At 41.4% G+C, this 17,783-nt stretch overlaps 1 protein-coding gene across 1 annotated transcript in view; it reads left to right on the forward strand.

Moving 5' to 3' along the window:
- The window catches only part of KLHL18 (kelch like family member 18), a 130,526-nt gene that overhangs the window by 84,919 nt on the left and 27,824 nt on the right, over window positions 1-17,783 (forward strand). The window contains exon 4 of the mRNA XM_029588257.1: window positions 9,868-10,066. Within this exon, the coding sequence (XP_029444117.1) occupies window positions 9,868-10,066 (199 nt within the window). The remainder of the gene's footprint in view (window positions 1-9,867; window positions 10,067-17,783) is intronic.

Below are 17,783 nucleotides of genomic sequence, written 5' to 3' on the forward strand. Positions count from 1 at the left end.
TGGCGAGGCTAGGAGGAGGCCAGGAGGATGTAGGGTCATGCTGCTCAGACCCTGAGAGAGAGAGATAGATATATATATTTTTTTTAACTTGGGTGGGGGATGGGAGAGAAGATTGTGCCCCAATTTTCTTTTTTATTTTTTTTATTCAGCAACCTGTTTTGCATGCAGAAATCATCTTGTATGCACACAAAACACGTCTGGGGGTCCTCATTTTGTGGGTCCATAGATTTGGACTCTAGTCTCCAGAGGTCCCCAACTTGGAGATCAGAGGTGGCTGACTTTAACTTTACTGCACCTCTGGGATTGAAGTAAACAGGAAGCTTAAAAAGTGTGGGGGTTTTTTTTTTGGAAGTAATTCCATTTGCAGGTCATAAGCGGGTATTATCATGTAAAGTGCATCAACATTAGCTCACTCCATCCTATTTAGTGCACATTTTTATGTGCTAAATCCTCCTTGTGTCAGAAGTAATTTTAGCACACAAAAAAATCATCACTAAAAAAAAGTAATTGGCTGTGATAAACATAGCACAGCTTATGACATCAGCTCTTAAGTTATTGTGGCCACAGATGTGTAAATGAGAGGCATGAACCTCAGATGCCAGGTAGTACTCCTTCAGCAGCATTCTCAGTCTGGGCAGGTTGAAGGATCTGATGTTACATCTCCTGAGCCATCTGACCAGACCATTTTGCTGCAATTTAAGAATGGTGATAAATTGCATTATTGTGCAATTGTTTGGCTGAGCATTGTGCAAATGCTGTTCATGTTCCAATTAACTTCCAATTAATGGACCCACAAATCTTTGGCATGCAGAACTCTTATCTATCTATTTCTCTCTCTCTCTCTCTAAATTTAACAGGGGCCCATGTTACAAATTGATGGGTGGCGCCACAGCACAGATGTGCGGGTGCCGTGAATAACTGGGCACCTGCTGCATCTGTGCGGGTGCTGCCACTGCTGTGCTGGGCTTGCAGGAGGTGCACAGAGGGGAAGGGGTCCCTTCCCCCCTCCTGTGGCAGATGTAATTGCACTGGCAGCGTCTGACCGGCACTATGAGCGGGAGCTCCTCTGTGAAGTGCTTGGGCACTGCTGGTGATATCACTGCCCCCGGTTGGTCTGGCATCAGGTGTGGTGACGGCGTCGAGACTGGACCACACTATTGGCCCGGGGGAGTTACGTGATGATGTCTGCAGAGGGGAGGGACCAGCGGGGAAACTTAAAATCAGCTGGCTCCCCTTTGTTCGGCCTCTTCATCCTTGGCCCCTGGCGCAGCACAGTGTGATTCCCTCTCTCTCTCTCTCCAACACACGGGTGCGAGGAGTGAAAAAGCCTGCTCGTGCTCCACCACTGCCGCTTTTCTGTCATTTACCTTTCAAGCTCTCCCATCCTGCTTTAAAAGCGGTGGATGAGGATCGATCCTGCAAAAACGGAGCTGGGAAGAGACAGGCGGGGGATCAGGGAACATTGAGGATCGGAAGAGTAGGTGATGTAGTGCAGTTCCGCGGACGACAGGTGGTGCTTCTGAGCACTTGGGAAGACCCAAGCAGAGAGGGGAATGGAAAAAAGATTACGAGAGGAGGCAAGGAGAGAAGATTGGCTCTTCTGTCTTATGACCTCCCTCGCTCCCGACTTCAAGCATGGAGTGGTATAGTCGGCAAGTTTCAGCTTGTTCACGCATTCCTCCCCGTGCGCACACTCCGCTCCCACTAGGGAGCACATGGAGCAGAGGCGGGGGATGGCTGGAGGATTTTGAGTAGTGTCAGTGAAACTTATAGAGGCTATTGTTAGCTCTATGAACACTCAAGAAAAATATAGTGTCTCTTCCTAAAAGTAAAGTGAGTATAGAATCTCCTATCAGAAACCAACGTGTCTGCTATACCCAAAAGCAAGACCTGCAACCCATGGCCACGAGGTTTACAATTTCCCCTTTATTTGTAGAATTCACCCAAAAAACACGAAGGAAGGCGATCTATGAAAGCCGTCAGGTTGAACAAAGGAATAGATGCCAATAGTCTTGAAAAAAACTTTATTGAAGTGGAGACACAAAGTAGCCCGACTCAGGCCGAGTTTCGCCGTATCAAGACGGCTGCCTCAGGGGCTAAAACATAAATAAATAAAAAATGAATAAAAGTTCATATAAGTGCATCTTTGTGTAATAATGAATAAAACAATGATTAAAAACAAAGTGTATGTACTGTACGTGTATAAAGCAATGGTGACATATAGAGTATATTATAAATCTTAACATCAAATCTAATATAATTTAAATAAACTCACGGTTAGTACAAATGTATAATGAATTTGTAATAAAAGATGGTTTTACCTTGTGTATATTCTCTTCAGTATGCAAATAAAACAAATCATATATGAAGGATCATATATATCATTATATGATCAATGAAAGTAATGAATCTGTAAAGATGCAAAAAAAGGAAGGGGGGAGGGATGGCAATATTATATAGGGCTTTGTTCTAATATTGAAAATTAATTAATAAACAAATATCATGATGTATATACAAAGGTATATATTATCTTATATGCACCGGAAGTATCAATTGATGACTAATATATCTATTCTTAAAAATCTGTCTAGATTAGTAATAAACTATTGTATTTAATTTGAAAGTGAATTATTAAATAAAAAATACAATGATTATCTAAAAAAGATTATTGACTAATAGATTAAGTGTATTAATGTATTAAATAGTAAAGTGGTATTATTGAAGCACTCATGATGATTAAATTAATACTGATGTATGTAGTAATGGAGAAAAGCCAAGTCAAGTCTGTGTAAAAATATATGTAGGAGTTTAAATATGTGAGTGTACACAAACTAAAAAGAAGACTGATGCTCTATTAAAAATAAAATCAAGTGAAAAACGATCTATACTAGCCAACAACTAATTGTTAAATAAATATCTTTAGTAATGGATATGTCACTAAAATAGAGCATAAATAATAAATCGTTGTTAATGAATTGTACAATGTAAATAAGTTCTATTATGTAAATGTATTTCCAAACGATAAAAATATTTAATACAAAAAAGGGGAAGGGGAATCTCTTGTCGACTGAGCCGAGTGTATAGAACACCATTGTGAATTAATTGTATGTCGAATAATGATAGTCCGGACCGCGTCTGAAAAAATCTATATGCAAATAGAGTGTCAACTCAAAAACTACTATTGTTATATTAAATGTAAAAATCACTATCACCAATAGAAAACATGTGTGCATTGGTGAATTGTGAATCCTACGGTAAGTAATAAACCAAAAAATAAAAAATAAATAAAAAATATAGCAATACTGTGATTGAATAAATCATTCTGTATCAAGGGAAACGGAGGAAACAAATTCACTTATAATCACATGTGTAGGACGATCTTGACTGTTGCAAAGAAACATGAGAATAGCTCTATTGAAACACTAATTGTGTATGATATTCGCGCCAAGGTATAGCTGCCATTAGGTGTCAATAGGTGTCAATAGTTAGTGTCAATAAATGAACTGGCCACGTTGTTACATACTAGTATATTACTCTGTTAGAAAGCTTACTGCATTTGATACATAAACTTGATGCAAAATTTATTATGAGGAAGGCAAATGCTTTATAATCTTATGCATGGATCGGACTCATCTATGCGGGCAAACCTTATATGAATATAACTAGTGTACAATTTGCTCGCCAAAGTGCAGTTATCAATGATTACCGATTAAATCAGACGATAGAAAAATATAGATAAATAAATAAACTGAGTATGTTTTACTCCAAAAGGAATTGTGATAGAAAATAAGTGTTGTGCCATGTAATGTATGTGAAAAAATATTAATTTAAACGGAGTGAATCAAGAGAAAGGACATATCTATGTTAATAGAACCTGTTAATGGAACCTGTGAAGGATATCTAAAATAATACGGAGCATTGAATCAATTGTATTGAGTGTCGCTGCAAATTACTTGTGTATCAAAAAACACTAAAAGAGAACGCATTGAAAATTATATTAATGCGATGTATAAACTAGTATTTGTGATGTGGCTATTCTAGGTGTCTGGTATCATTTCAACACTATTGTCTAACCATGTGTTTTAGGAAAAGATAAAATATAAAAAATTAAAACATATGTTGATATAGTAGTTAATATAAAAAACATTGTTGCATGCTAGTATATTATTATATAACTTAAGCAGTGACTTAAGCAGAATGCTTTATGAGAAACGGTAAGGAAGAACAGATTACCTTGCAGTCGCATGCACGAGTCGATCTCCACTTGTGCGGACAAACATTGTGTGAGCTCTGTCTGGACACTACTTATGTGCGATTTGCGCGCCAAAAAACAGCTGTCAATGATTGCCGATCATATCAAATAAAAAATGTGTAAAAGAAAATAAGATTGCTGTGTTGTTGTGCTCCAAAAAACTATGAGTGAAAATATTTAGTACCATATAGTGTGTGTATAGGAATGTTGATTTGAGGAGTATAAAATAAAAAGAGAGCTGTCAATCAAAAAAGAAGGCGTGTCTATGCTGACGGAACTCTTACAAAAAATGGTTCCCAATCCTAGTGGCAAGATAAATATACAGAGATAATGGATATGATATGCAAACAAATTGCCATGTGTATGCAAATAGAAACAAAAGCTGTGTAAGTGAATAATAAGTGTACCAAGGGGCGTGTCTAGGTTGAAACAGCAAGATGCTAACCTATATTGAAACAAAAACTAAAACCAAGTCCTGTATCAATCAATTAGATACTAAGGGTGCCTTAAGAAAAGCATGATAGATGTAAATTAGAGTGCAGACAAATCAATTAGAAAATAAAAGACCTAAAATACATAAAAATCGATTGGGCAATTTAAAACAAAAAAAATTTTTTTATATATTAAAAAATTGAGCCATTTCAGTATATAGTTGAGAAGTGCTAATAAAGCCCTGAAAAAAATATGCCATCCCATTAATACATACATCGAATGTATTCTTGTCTCTACTTAATAAGCAACACTAAAAACTGAAGAATATAAAATTACACTGAGAACCATCTCATTTCTAAGAATCGATTGGGACGATTAATTTAGATAAATAGATATTAAACGAAAATGCAAACAAATAAATAATAATGTTATAAAAATAAAAACATAAATTATTGTTAATAATATTCAAATACATGATTAAATAATATCAATTAGTAAAAAAATTAAAAAAATTATAGAATACCGTGAGTAAATAAATGTCGTTAAGATGTACAAATTATTACAGATATACAGAGTAGTCAATTTCTGCATTGAGTCCATTGGGTGAAAGAGTGTCAAACTCATAAATGAATTTCTGTTCGAGTTGCAGCAGTAAGCGATCTAAATTCCCTCCTCTCCAATTTAACACTGGTTTCTGAAGAACACAAAATTTATAATCTGTAAATTTATGTTGGTTTTGAATGGAATGTTCTACCAATGGCTTAGAATGAACACTACGTGTGATGGCACTCTTGTGCTCTATAATCCTCTTATTGAATTCTCTGATCGTTTTACCTATATAGAACTTGTTGCACGGACATATAACAATGTAAACTACTCCCTTGCTCTTACAATTTGTGAAAGAAGTAAGTTTAAATACTCTCTGCAGTTTAGGTATCTGCAATTGATCTGTTTTAAGATTAACTCCACAGACAGAGCATGATCCACATGGACGGTGGCCAAGTGGTCTACAATCTCGAACTGAATTGGATGGTAACGCTGAAGGTGCTAACAAATCTCTTAAGTTCTTGTCTCGTTTGTTGGCAATCATGAGTCCTTTGTCCTTAAATGTGGTGAGTACTTGGATAATAGGCCAAAATTTCTTCAAAACGGTAATGATGTTATGTGAAAAATGCGTATATGTGAGCGGGCATACCATCCGATCTAGAATGGGTTTGTCCTTTTTTATAAGTAGATCTGATCTCTTCTGTTTAGAAGCTTTCTTAAGTCCATTTTCTATGTGTTGAAGGGGATATTCTCTTTCTAAAAACCTAGTCTTCATTTCTAAGGACCTACTGTAAAAAGTGGAGTCATCTGCACATAACCGCCTCAAACGTAAGAACTGTGAATATGGTAAGTTCTTAAGAAGTGATCTATTATGGCAGCTTTTGTAATGTAGAAACTTATTCATGTCCGTGGGTTTTCTGTAAATGTCTGTGTGAAAGAGGCCATTGGTGAAGTTTACTTGTATATCTAAAAAAGGAATAGAATTACTATTGTAATTCATCGTGAACTTCAAATTGAGATCTAAACTGTTGAGCCATATAAAAAAGTTCTGTAGACTGTCAAGGTTACCTTTCCAAATTAAAAAAACGTCGTCTATGTATCTTTTCCATAATAGAACGTTTTCTTTAAAATCGTGTTCCATTAAAAAATCTTGTTCAAACTTGGCGACGTATAAATTGGCTATAGAGGGGGCCATGGTGGAACCCATGGCCACCCCTTTGATTTGTTGGAATATTGTGTTCCTAAAACAGAAAAAATTTTTTGTTAAAGCTATTTCTGATATTTGGATCAAAAATTCATCTGGTATCCTTTTGTGTGTGGTGCGTTCCTTTATTTCTTGGACAACAATGTCAAGTGCTGCTAACTGCGGAATGTTGGTATATAAAGCTTCTATGTCTAATGTCACCATTAAAACTTCTTCTGTTATTTCCGTGAAAGATTCTAAAATATTAATAAAGTGTGAAGAATCTCGTATATAGGAGGGTGTCTCTAAAACCTTAAGTCTAAGAAATTTATCAATGAAGGTGGAGAGAGGTTCGAGCAAGGAACCTATAGCAGACACAATGGGTCTGCCTGGTGGGTCTGAAAGGGATTTATGTATTTTTGGTAATACATATAGGGTTGGCATAATTGGATGATCAACTTTGAGGAATTGTATTTCTTTATTGGTCAAAAAGCCCCTATCCCTTGCAATAGATAGTAGTGAATCAATATCTTTCTTTATTGAGATGGTAGGATTGCTATTTAATTTCAGATAACACAGTTCATCAGAAAGTTGACGTTCAATTTCACCAATGTATTTTTCAGTGTCCATTATTACTATTGCTCCCCCCTTGTCAGCAGGTTTGATAATGATGTTACTATCTTTGCTCAATCCTTGGATTGCTTTCCTCTCTTTTCGAGTGATGTTATGAAATATTTTCGGTTCTTTCTTTTCAAGTTTATTTATCTCTTGCATTATTAACGTTTCGTAGGTCTGAATGACCGGGTTAACCACACCAGGCGGGATCCAAGTACTGGATTTCTTCACAATGGACATATCTGTATTGGATAATTGTTTATTTGAAAAGAAATCTGCTATTTTTAACTTACGTATGAATTTAAATAGCTCAATCCTAGTTTTGAATGGGTTGTATGAGGGAGTTGGAATGAATGAAAGACCCTTGTTCAGTATATTAACTTCATCAGTATTGAGGATTCTTGATGAAATGTTAATAATTCTATCTTTTTTATGTACAGTTTGATTAATTCTTAATCTTGGTTCCAGGCTTTCCAGTCTTGTTGCATCTGGTAATGATTGTGATAGCTCGGTCTCCTCCCTCTCCCTCTCCCTCGCCCTCTCCCCCTCCACTCTCCTCTCCCCCTGAAAAAAGAAGTAGATGGTTTCGATGTTGTGTTTTCTTCTTTATCTGAGTCACGTCTCCAGAACTTGCCTATCTCATTTAATCGTGTATGTGGTCTATCTTTGTTACCAGCAGTGAACAATGAAGCTGATAGATCAGCATCTGATTCATTATTACTACGCACTCTCTTGGCATTCCTATCTACATTGGGACTGGTGGGTAACCTTTTATCATTTCTATCATCTTTAGCGTTTTTCACATACATTACATGGCACAACACTTATTTTCTATCACAATTCCTTTTGGAGTAAAACATACTCAGTTTATTTATTTATCTATATTTTTCTATCGTCTGATTTAATCGGTAAATTGTACACTAGTTATATTCATATAAGGTTTGCCCGCATAGATGAGTCCGATCCATGCATAAGATTATAAAGCATTTGCCTTCCTCATAATAAATTTTGCATCAAGTTTATGTATCAAATGCAGTAAGCTTTCTAACAGAGTAATATACTAGTATGTAACAACGTGGCCAGTTCATTTATTGACACTAACTATTGACACCTATTGACACCTAATGGCAGCTATACCTTGGCGCGAATATCATACACAATTAGTGTTTCAATAGAGCTATTCTCATGTTTCTTTGCAACAGTCAAGATCGTCCTACACATGTGATTATAAGTGAATTTGTTTCCTCCGTTTCCCTTGATACAGAATGATTTATTCAATCACAGTATTGCTATATTTTTTATTTATTTTTTATTTTTTGGTTTATTACTTACCGTAGGATTCACAATTCACCAATGCACACATGTTTTCTATTGGTGATAGTGATTTTTACATTTAATATAACAATAGTAGTTTTTGAGTTGACACTCTATTTGCATATAGATTTTTTCAGACGCGGTCCGGACTATCATTATTCGACATACAATTAATTCACAATGGTGTTCTATACACTCGGCTCAGTCGACAAGAGATTCCCCTTCCCCTTTTTTGTATTAAATATTTTTATCGTTTGGAAATACATTTACATAATAGAACTTATTTACATTGTACAATTCATTAACAACGATTTATTATTTATGCTCTATTTTAGTGACATATCCATTACTAAAGATATTTATTTAACAATTAGTTGTTGGCTAGTATAGATCGTTTTTCACTTGATTTTATTTTTAATAGAGCATCAGTCTTCTTTTTAGTTTGTGTACACTCACATATTTAAACTCCTACATATATTTTTACACAGACTTGACTTGGCTTTTCTCCATTACTACATACATCAGTATTAATTTAATCATCATGAGTGCTTCAATAATACCACTTTACTATTTAATACATTAATACACTTAATCTATTAGTCAATAATCTTTTTTAGATAATCATTGTATTTTTTATTTAATAATTCACTTTCAAATTAAATACAATAGTTTATTACTAATCTAGACAGATTTTTAAGAATAGATATATTAGTCATCAATTGATACTTCCGGTGCATATAAGATAATATATACCTTTGTATATACATCATGATATTTGTTTATTAATTAATTTTCAATATTAGAACAAAGCCCTATATAATATTGCCATCCCTCCCCCCTTCCTTTTTTTGCATCTTTACAGATTCATTACTTTCATTGATCATATAATGATATATATGATCCTTCATATATGATTTGTTTTATTTGCATACTGAAGAGAATATACACAAGGTAAAACCATCTTTTATTACAAATTCATTATACATTTGTACTAACCGTGAGTTTATTTAAATTACATTAGATTTGATGTTAAGATTTATAATATACTCTATATGTCACCATTGCTTTATACACGTACAGTACATACACTTTGTTTTTAATCATTGTTTTATTCATTATTACACAAAGATGCACTTATATGAACTTTTATTCATTTTTTTATTTATTTATGTTTTAGCCCCTGAGGCAGCCGTCTTGATACGGCGAAACTCGGCCTGAGTCGGGCTACTTTGTGTCTCCACTTCAATAAAGTTTTTTTCAAGACTATTGGCATCTATACCTTTGTAGAATTCACTACAGATCTGTATTCCTAATGATCAGACTTGTGGTTTGAATGTCTTCTCCTATTCTCTAATCGTCTCGCCCAATCTTCTGTATGCCATGGTGACTCAAATGCAATTTTAACAGAGTTTGGTATCCAAAACATGAAATGTGGCCTGGAATAAGCTGGTTGAGGTTTCTGCTCATTTTGACTGAACATTCTTAATTATTTAGGAAATAATTCTTTCCTCCTTGTCCTCCTAAGACTCCACCCGAAGAACTGCCTGGGAGTGCGGCAGTTTGCCGAGGCCATGATGTGTGCGGTGCTGTACGACTCAGCCAACAGCTTCATTCATCAGCACTTTGTGGAAGTGTCCATGTCCGAGGAGTTTTTGGCCCTGCCCTTGGAAGACGTGCTGGAGCTGGTATCCAGGGATGAGCTGAACGTGAAAACTGAGGAGCAGGTACCCCCCAGCATGTCACGGAGACCCTTCCCAGAAAGGTGTTCCCTTCTACCTGGTCATAATTCCGCTGGGTTTGCCAGTACCACATTCCTGATATTCTATGCACTTCTCCTTGTGATCACTGCCTCTGCAGCAATTCAGGGTGTTTAAACAAGCTTTAGCCATGTCCCTCCCCCCCCCCCAAAATGTAAAGCTACAACGGTATATTGTGTACATAGACTATGTAACTAGACCCCTTGTGACAGGTGCTGTGTGAGGGCTTTGCCTGCAGAAAGGCGTGTGTAAACTGAAATTACATCCCAATACATTTTGTTATAGAAATTAAATTCTGCTATAACACATGCTAATCTACTGGATTTTGCTATTTGAAGGAAACACTATAATATTATGATTGAGGACCCCGGTCTCTTCTGGTAGATCAGTTATAAGTTCTGTGGCATGGGATAGACATTCAGTAGCAAGTTAGCATAGATTTTATGAGGTCAATATTCAAAGACATTTAGCCAGATAATTTGTGCTTGGGGGGAGATGAGGGGCTCAGGGTGGGAATCGGACCTGCTAAGCTGTTTTTTTTGTTAAGTCACATCGCCACATAATGGGTTATATTCTTTTGAATATGTACCTAGATAAGTTTAAACCTAATTGGGGATATCCAAAGATAGGCAGTTAGGTTTAAAGGTAGCCAGATATCATTTTATTTGGAGATAGTCTGTGGGACATTTGTCCCTATGAATATCCCTGATAACTTATGTGGCTAACTTTAGGCTGAATAAATTTAATCCAATATATATATTTTTTTTCAGTATTGGATTTTAAATGATTTAATAATCAAAAAAGCCAATAAGTTTTCCAAATTTTTTTATTTAACTTTTTTATTCAAAAGGTTTCCTAACATACAGTAACAGCAACTACACAGATTCAGTATCACCTTCTCCCCGCCCCCCCCCCCCCCCCCCAGTAGAAAAGCCTCACTTTTGTCAGCCAACCAAGTTTGAACAACCAACTAAACAGTTTGGAATTTCTCTATCTTATTCCACTTCAAGGCTGTCAGGTTCTCCATCTGATACATGAATAAAAATCTTTTGTAGACTGAAAGCTCCTCAGGAGCATTTTCATCCTTCCAGTGTGCCATACCCTCACATTTTCCTGCACTTTAGCTGTGAGTATCCAACTGGTCTGTCCTTTTTCGCATCCCCTCAACCGATCAAAAAAGATAACTGGTCTTTGTCCATTTGAAAACATGTAATGTCCAAAATCAATCTATTGATCATATCCCAGTACAGAACAATTACTGGATATAACCACCACACATGCCCCCTGGACCCTCTGTCCCCACAGCTCCTCCAACAGTGATCTGTCATACCAGGAAACATAGCATTTAAGTTCTCAGGAGTATAGTATTATCTCAGATATATTTTTTAAAGAGTTCCCAGTCAGTTGCACCGATATCGATGATGTTGCCACCCGTCCCCTAATATCGTTCCAGATGTCCTCTACAAAACAACTTAACTCCTTTACCCAGACCTTCTCATGTTTAACAAGGGTAACTCAACCGCTTATACATTTTTTTAAATAAACCTCTTAACAGGTAACCCTTTTATACAATTTCTATATAAAACTGTATAAAAGGGTTTCTATATTTGAAACCCTTTTATACAGTTTCAACTATAGAATACCCCCTCCTCTCCCATCTCTTCTCCCCTAAACTGTAAGTATAATTACAGACTTGCAGGTAGACATAAAAATCCTCCCTATCCAGATTATACTTTTCCTTCAGACTCGCAAAAAAACTCCCAACCCTAGGAGGAAAGAATCTGCTCCAACTGAACCAATCCATGCTTTTCCCATTTTTGAAAACTAGCATTCTCCTAGGACGAGCAGGATGGTAGTCCTCACACATGGGTGACATCATCAGATGGAACCCAGCATGGAAAACTTATTTCAAAGTTTCTAGGAACTTTGACTGGCACACTGGGCATGCCCAGCATGCCCCTAGCCACACCTCCATGCGAGGTCCCTTTTTTTTTTCCACGCAGCAGTTGTGGAGTTCATGTTCTTTTTTGGAAAACATTTTTATTATGTGCTGGGTCCCTCTCTATTCCTCCTGGTTTTCCCTTAGTGGGCGGCATGGTAAGTTTGGGTTACCTTCTCTGCAGTTGATCCCGGCAGTGCCGTTCCCCGGTGTCCACTGCCATCGACCGCTTACCGGCCTTAGTTTTCTCAAGGTGTTGGGTTTTTGTAGGTGCCCCCAGTGCCCTCAGACTATGTCCCTTACGGATCCTCACGAAGTGTGTATCCTGTGCCTGGTGGCATCGCATGATGTCCGGGGCCGTCACTTTTGCGACCAGATGACCCCCAAGGGTCAGCGGGATGGCCTAGATAAGAAAGAGAAGCTGTTCGGCTTCAAGAAATCTAGGTGCTTCGATGCCGAGAGAATGGGGAGAGCTGATGGACACCAATCCCTTGACGTCCACCCCTACACTGGGGCCTCTGGTGGAGAGGGGGGCCGGGAATCGACCTCCTTCGGTCTCCTCCCAGTCGAGGACTTTAGGATCGTCTCCTTCATTCTCGGCACCAGGGAAAGTCCGGGCCCAGCACTGTGGGAAATCCCGGAAGCATCACCAACAGTCTCTGTCCTCGAATGGTGCCGGTGTCGAGTTGGCACCAGAAACTGCTGTGCTGGCCCTGAAGTGATCCTGCAGTGAGGAGGTATTGCCCTCTATCGAGGCCCCGAGGCATTCCCCACCGATTCTGGTACCAGGTACCAGTTCCCTTCAGGGTTCCAAGGGGAATCTGACTATGCCTCCTCCTCCTCAGGCTGTGCTGTCCTTGGTGGCCTTCGAGGAGTATCTTGGGTGGAGGGTGCAATTGGTGGTTTGTCGAGCCCTGCAGGGTATCGAGCTGCAGGCCCCTCAGATGCTAGAGCTGGCACCATTGATGTTAGCACCGCTGCTGGAGTGTCTCGACATTCTCCTGGGTGTTCTGCCGACGTAGCCAATGCCGATGTCCAGGGTGCCGTCTATGCCTCTGCGACCACCAAGGCTGCCGCCTCCCAATGCTATCCCTATTGTGGGATCCTCCAAAGAAGAGGGGCATCTAACCTGGAGGGACAATCGAGACCAGCGGTTCTGTGGTTAGCGTTACCCGGTCCGACTCTGGGGCCCTCAGCCCCTAGAACATTGGGCTTGGGAAGGCCTTCTCTATGGGTGCTTCCGGGTGATCTCAGTGATGACGCCCCCTATGACCCGTGGGGAGATAATACCTCAGAGTTTTCTTCGGATGACTCTGGGGACCTTCCATCAGATCCGTCTCCTCCAAAGCAGCGGCGTTGCTCCCCACCTGAGGACTTAACTTTTGCTGGGTTTGTGCGGGTAATGTCTGAGGCCATACCATTCCAGTTTTTGACAGAGGAGGATGCTAGGTACAAGATGCTGGAAGTACTCCATCTACGAGATTTTCAAGGAGTTGCTCCTGCGGATCTGGAAACACCCTGTTTCCATGCCTCTGGTTAACAGGAATGCCAATGCACTCTACCTCGTCCAGCAGGCTTCAAGGTTTAAGAAGCATCAGCTCCTGCACCAGTCTGTGGTGGTGAAGTCCACTCTTAAGAGGGCCAGGCGTTCTCGCACCCACGCCTCCACTCCTCTGGGGTGGGAGCATAGGGCACTGGATGCTCTGGGTAGGAAGGTGTTTCAGGGCACAATGTTGATTGCCCAGATCGCCTCCTACCAGTTGTATATGACGCAGTATACCTGGAACCTCTGGAAGCAGGTGCAGGAACTGTCTGAGCGCCTGCCCCAGCAGCAGCAGGATGCGTTTGTGGCGCTTATCCAGCAGGGTCTGGTAAGCATGCGGTGCGTTCCACCTATAATGTTTTCGAGATGTGGCAAGGGTGGTGGCCATGAGAATTGGTGCCCGCAAGATGGGCTTGGCTTAGGGCCTCGGATCTCCACCTATAGGTACAGAAGAGGCTTGGGGACCTACCCTGCACTGGTGGCAACCTCTTCGGTGACAGTGAGGGATGCTGTAGCTCAGTTGAAGGATTATCATGAGACCCTGCAGCATCTCTTGGCCAGTGCGTCAGATTCGCCGTCCTCAACCAGGAGGTCCTCTTGGCAGGGACCCATATGGTCTTTTTACCGCCAGAGGAAATACTATCCCCCTGCTTCTTGCACTCGTACCCAGTGGACGGGATCTAGAGGCCGTGCTAGACAGCAGCAGACCCTCAGGCCTCCACTGATCTAGACAAGCCCTGTTACGGAGTTTTGACTGGTGAAGAGGGAGTGTAAGCCAACCACCTGTCCCCTCAATGCAGGGCCCTCCAGTCGCGGGTCAACTATGGTTCTTTTGGGACCATTGGCCCAGCATCACATCGGATCAATGGGTCTTGTCCATCGTGCGCTGAGGGTACCGGCTGAATCTTCTGAGTGCCCCTCCGGACTCTTCCCCCTTGTCCTTCTTGGGGCCAGTCCTTGCATCAGGAAATATTGTTGGTGGAGTTCGCCGCCCTCATAATGGCCAGGGCCATTGAGCCCATTCCATAGGCTCGGCGGGGATTCTACTTCCGATATTTCCTGATTCCAAAGAGAACAGGGGAACTTTGTCCCATTCTGGACTTGAGAGCTTTGAACCGGTTCCTGAAAAGAGAAAAGTTCAAGATGGTCTCTCTGGGCACCCTGATTCCCCTCCTGCAAAAAGGGGATTGGTTTACTCCCTCAGTCTCAGACTCCTACACCCTCATTGGGATCTTTCTTGGACACAGGAAGTACCTGTGGTTTGTGGAGGACGAGAGACATTTTCAGTACAAGGTGTTGCCTTTCGGCCTAGCCTCAGCCCCATGCATCTTCACCAAGTACCTAGCCGTAGTTGGTGTGTATATCCGCAGGTTGGGAGTTCACGTGTTCCCTACCTGGACAAATTGGCTCGTCAAGAGCCCCTTCCAGGATGGAGCAGTGCGATCTCTTCGCTTGACCGTTCGTTGCCAGGTTGGACACGGCTCAGGCCTGCACGTACCTTCCTAGGGATCTCGCTCACGTTATTTATTTATTTAAAATCTTTTTTTTATACTATCGTTAAGTTATATACCATCACAACGGTTTACAGATAGGCACATATAATAATGTAAAAATTGTATTGGGTAATACTTCTATCAGGGTGCCAGTAAAGTCCCGGTTACAGGGTTACAATTATAAAGACTCCTTGATGAATGTCATGAATCTTGACCAATTATATGTGGAAAGATTTACCTTACATGTATAATCTTTTTGTACTGTATATTTTATTTAAAACTTAAAACTAGCAGTGAAATAGTAACATAACAAAATATACACATATTTTAATTACGTGCTGTGCATTGATGTACTACTGCCTGCGTTATTTATTTTGCTATTCTCCGTTAGCGTCTGATGCAGGGGTGGTCCATCGGAGCCGGCAGATTTTGGCCCACTGCATGTTGCGGCTGCTAGGGCACATGGCCACAACAGTCCATGTTATCCCCTTTGCATGGTTACACATACGCAGAGCTCAGTGGACCTTGCAGTGACAGTGGTGGCAGGCCACTCAGGATCTTGGCGCCTGCATCTGCATAACTCTGCCTCTCCAGGATGCCTTGTCTTGGTGAGAGAGTCTGGCCAGTCTGGAGCAGGGAGTGCCCTTTCAAAGTTCCCCTGTCCAGATTGTGTTAACCACAGATGTGTCCAATATGGTGTGGGGTGCCCATGTAGAGGAGCTCCGCACCCAGGGCTTGTGGTCCGCCCAGGAGGCACAATGTCATATCAACTTCAAGGAGCTTCATGCGATCAGGTATGAGCTCTGGGCATTCAGCAATTGGCTGGTCAACAAAGTAGCTCTGATTCAGACCGACAACCAAGTGGCGATGTGGTACGTGGTACATCAACAATCAGGTAGGTACGGGATTGTTCCTTCTGTATCAAGAAGCTGTTCATATCTGGTCTAGGGCTCTGTCGCAGGGTAAAGTGCTCCGAGCTATGTACCTAGCCGGGATGGAGAATGTGGTGGTGGACAGGCTGAGTTGTGCCTTCCGGCCCCACGAGTGGTCCCGGAAACGAGAAGTGGCAGATCGGATCTTCTGCCTCTGGGGGACCTCTGATGTGGATCTGTTCGCATCTCCTTGCAACAGGAAGGTGGCTCAGTTCTACTCCCTGTATAGGGTGGACGGCAGGCCAGCCTCAGATGCCTTTGTGCACTATTGGGGCAGGGGCCTTCTGTGTGCATATCCTCCGCTTCCCCTGGTGATGAAGACTCTCCTGAAGCTTAGGACAGGGGAACTATGATCCTCATAGCTCCTCATTGGCCAAGACAGGTCTGGTTTCTGTTCTTGAGGGATCTCTCCCTCTGGAACTCAATCAGCTTGGAGACCTCCCAGACCTCATCATGCAGGATCGGAGGGCACTGCACCATCCCAGCCTCTGGGCCTTATCTCTAATGACCTGGATATTGCGAGGGTGATTCTGCAGGCCCTAGATCTTTCCGATGAGGTGTCTCGGGTCTTGGTGGCTTCTAGAAAGCCTTCCACTAGGAAGTCTTATGGGCTGAAGTGGAAGAGATTTTCCACCTGGTGTGAGCACTGCAGCCTGGATCCATTCTGCCCTGCACTGAACCTGCTTGAATACCTCCTGCAGCTTTTGGATGCTGGCTTGAAGACTAGCTCTGTGAGAGTCCACCTGAGTGCTATCTGTGCCTATCACCGGAGTGTGGATGGTTCGCCCATCTCTCTGCAACCCATTGTAGGCCGCTTTATATGGGGCCTGCTACAGCTAAGATCGACTCTGAGTTCCCACGCTGTTTCCTGAGTCCTCAATGTGGTATTGGCTCAGCCCATGAAAGATCCTTTCGAGCCACTATGTTCTTGTGACCTCAGATACCTGACCTGGAAGATCACGTTTTTAGTTGTGGTCAGGTCAGTAGAGTCCAGTGAGTTTCAGGTCTTGGTGACTTACCCACTCTACACAAAGTTCTTCCATGACAGGTTGTGTGCGCAAAACCACTTTAAGTTCCTGTCTAAGGTGGTGGCGGATTTCCATCTGAATCAGTCGATTGTCCTGCCCACCTTTTTTCCCAAGCCTCATTCGCACCAGGGCGCATGAGCTCTGCACAGTCTGGATTGCAAGAGAGCCTTGGCTTTCTACCTGGAGCGAACAGCAGGCCTTAGGCAGTCTATGCAACTCTTTATCTCTTTTGACAAAAACAGGTTGTTAGTAGCTGTTGCTAAGCAGACTCTGTCCATCTGGTTGGCGGATTGCATCGCCTTCTGCTATGCTCAGCTAGGGCTGTATATTGGGGGCCATGTCAAGGCTCACTCTGTCAGAGCCATGGCAACTTCAATGGCTCACTTGAGAGCGGACCCTGTGGATGAGGACTGCAAGGCTGCGACGTGGAGTTCTCGCCACACTTTTGTCTCTCACTACTGCCTTACGAGAGATGGCCGACGTAATAGCAGCTTCGGCCAGTCTGTCCCTCAGACTTTTTCAGCTGTAAAACCCAATTCTTCCTGCCTAGGGCCCTTTTTCTGGGTTCAGGCTGTCTCCTATTACCAACAGCACCTGTGTTGTTCTCCTTGGCACCTGGTTAGGTGTCTGTTGGTCTTATTAATTGTCTGTTGGGAGCAGCCTGTAGCTAGGTATTCACCCATGTGTGAGGACTACCATCCTGCTTGTCCTAGCAGAAAGCAGAGTTGCTTACCTGTAACAGGTGTTTT

This window comes from Rhinatrema bivittatum, chromosome 2, assembly GCF_901001135.1.
Source record: "Rhinatrema bivittatum chromosome 2, aRhiBiv1.1, whole genome shotgun sequence".
Lineage (NCBI taxonomy): Eukaryota > Metazoa > Chordata > Amphibia > Gymnophiona > Rhinatrematidae > Rhinatrema > Rhinatrema bivittatum.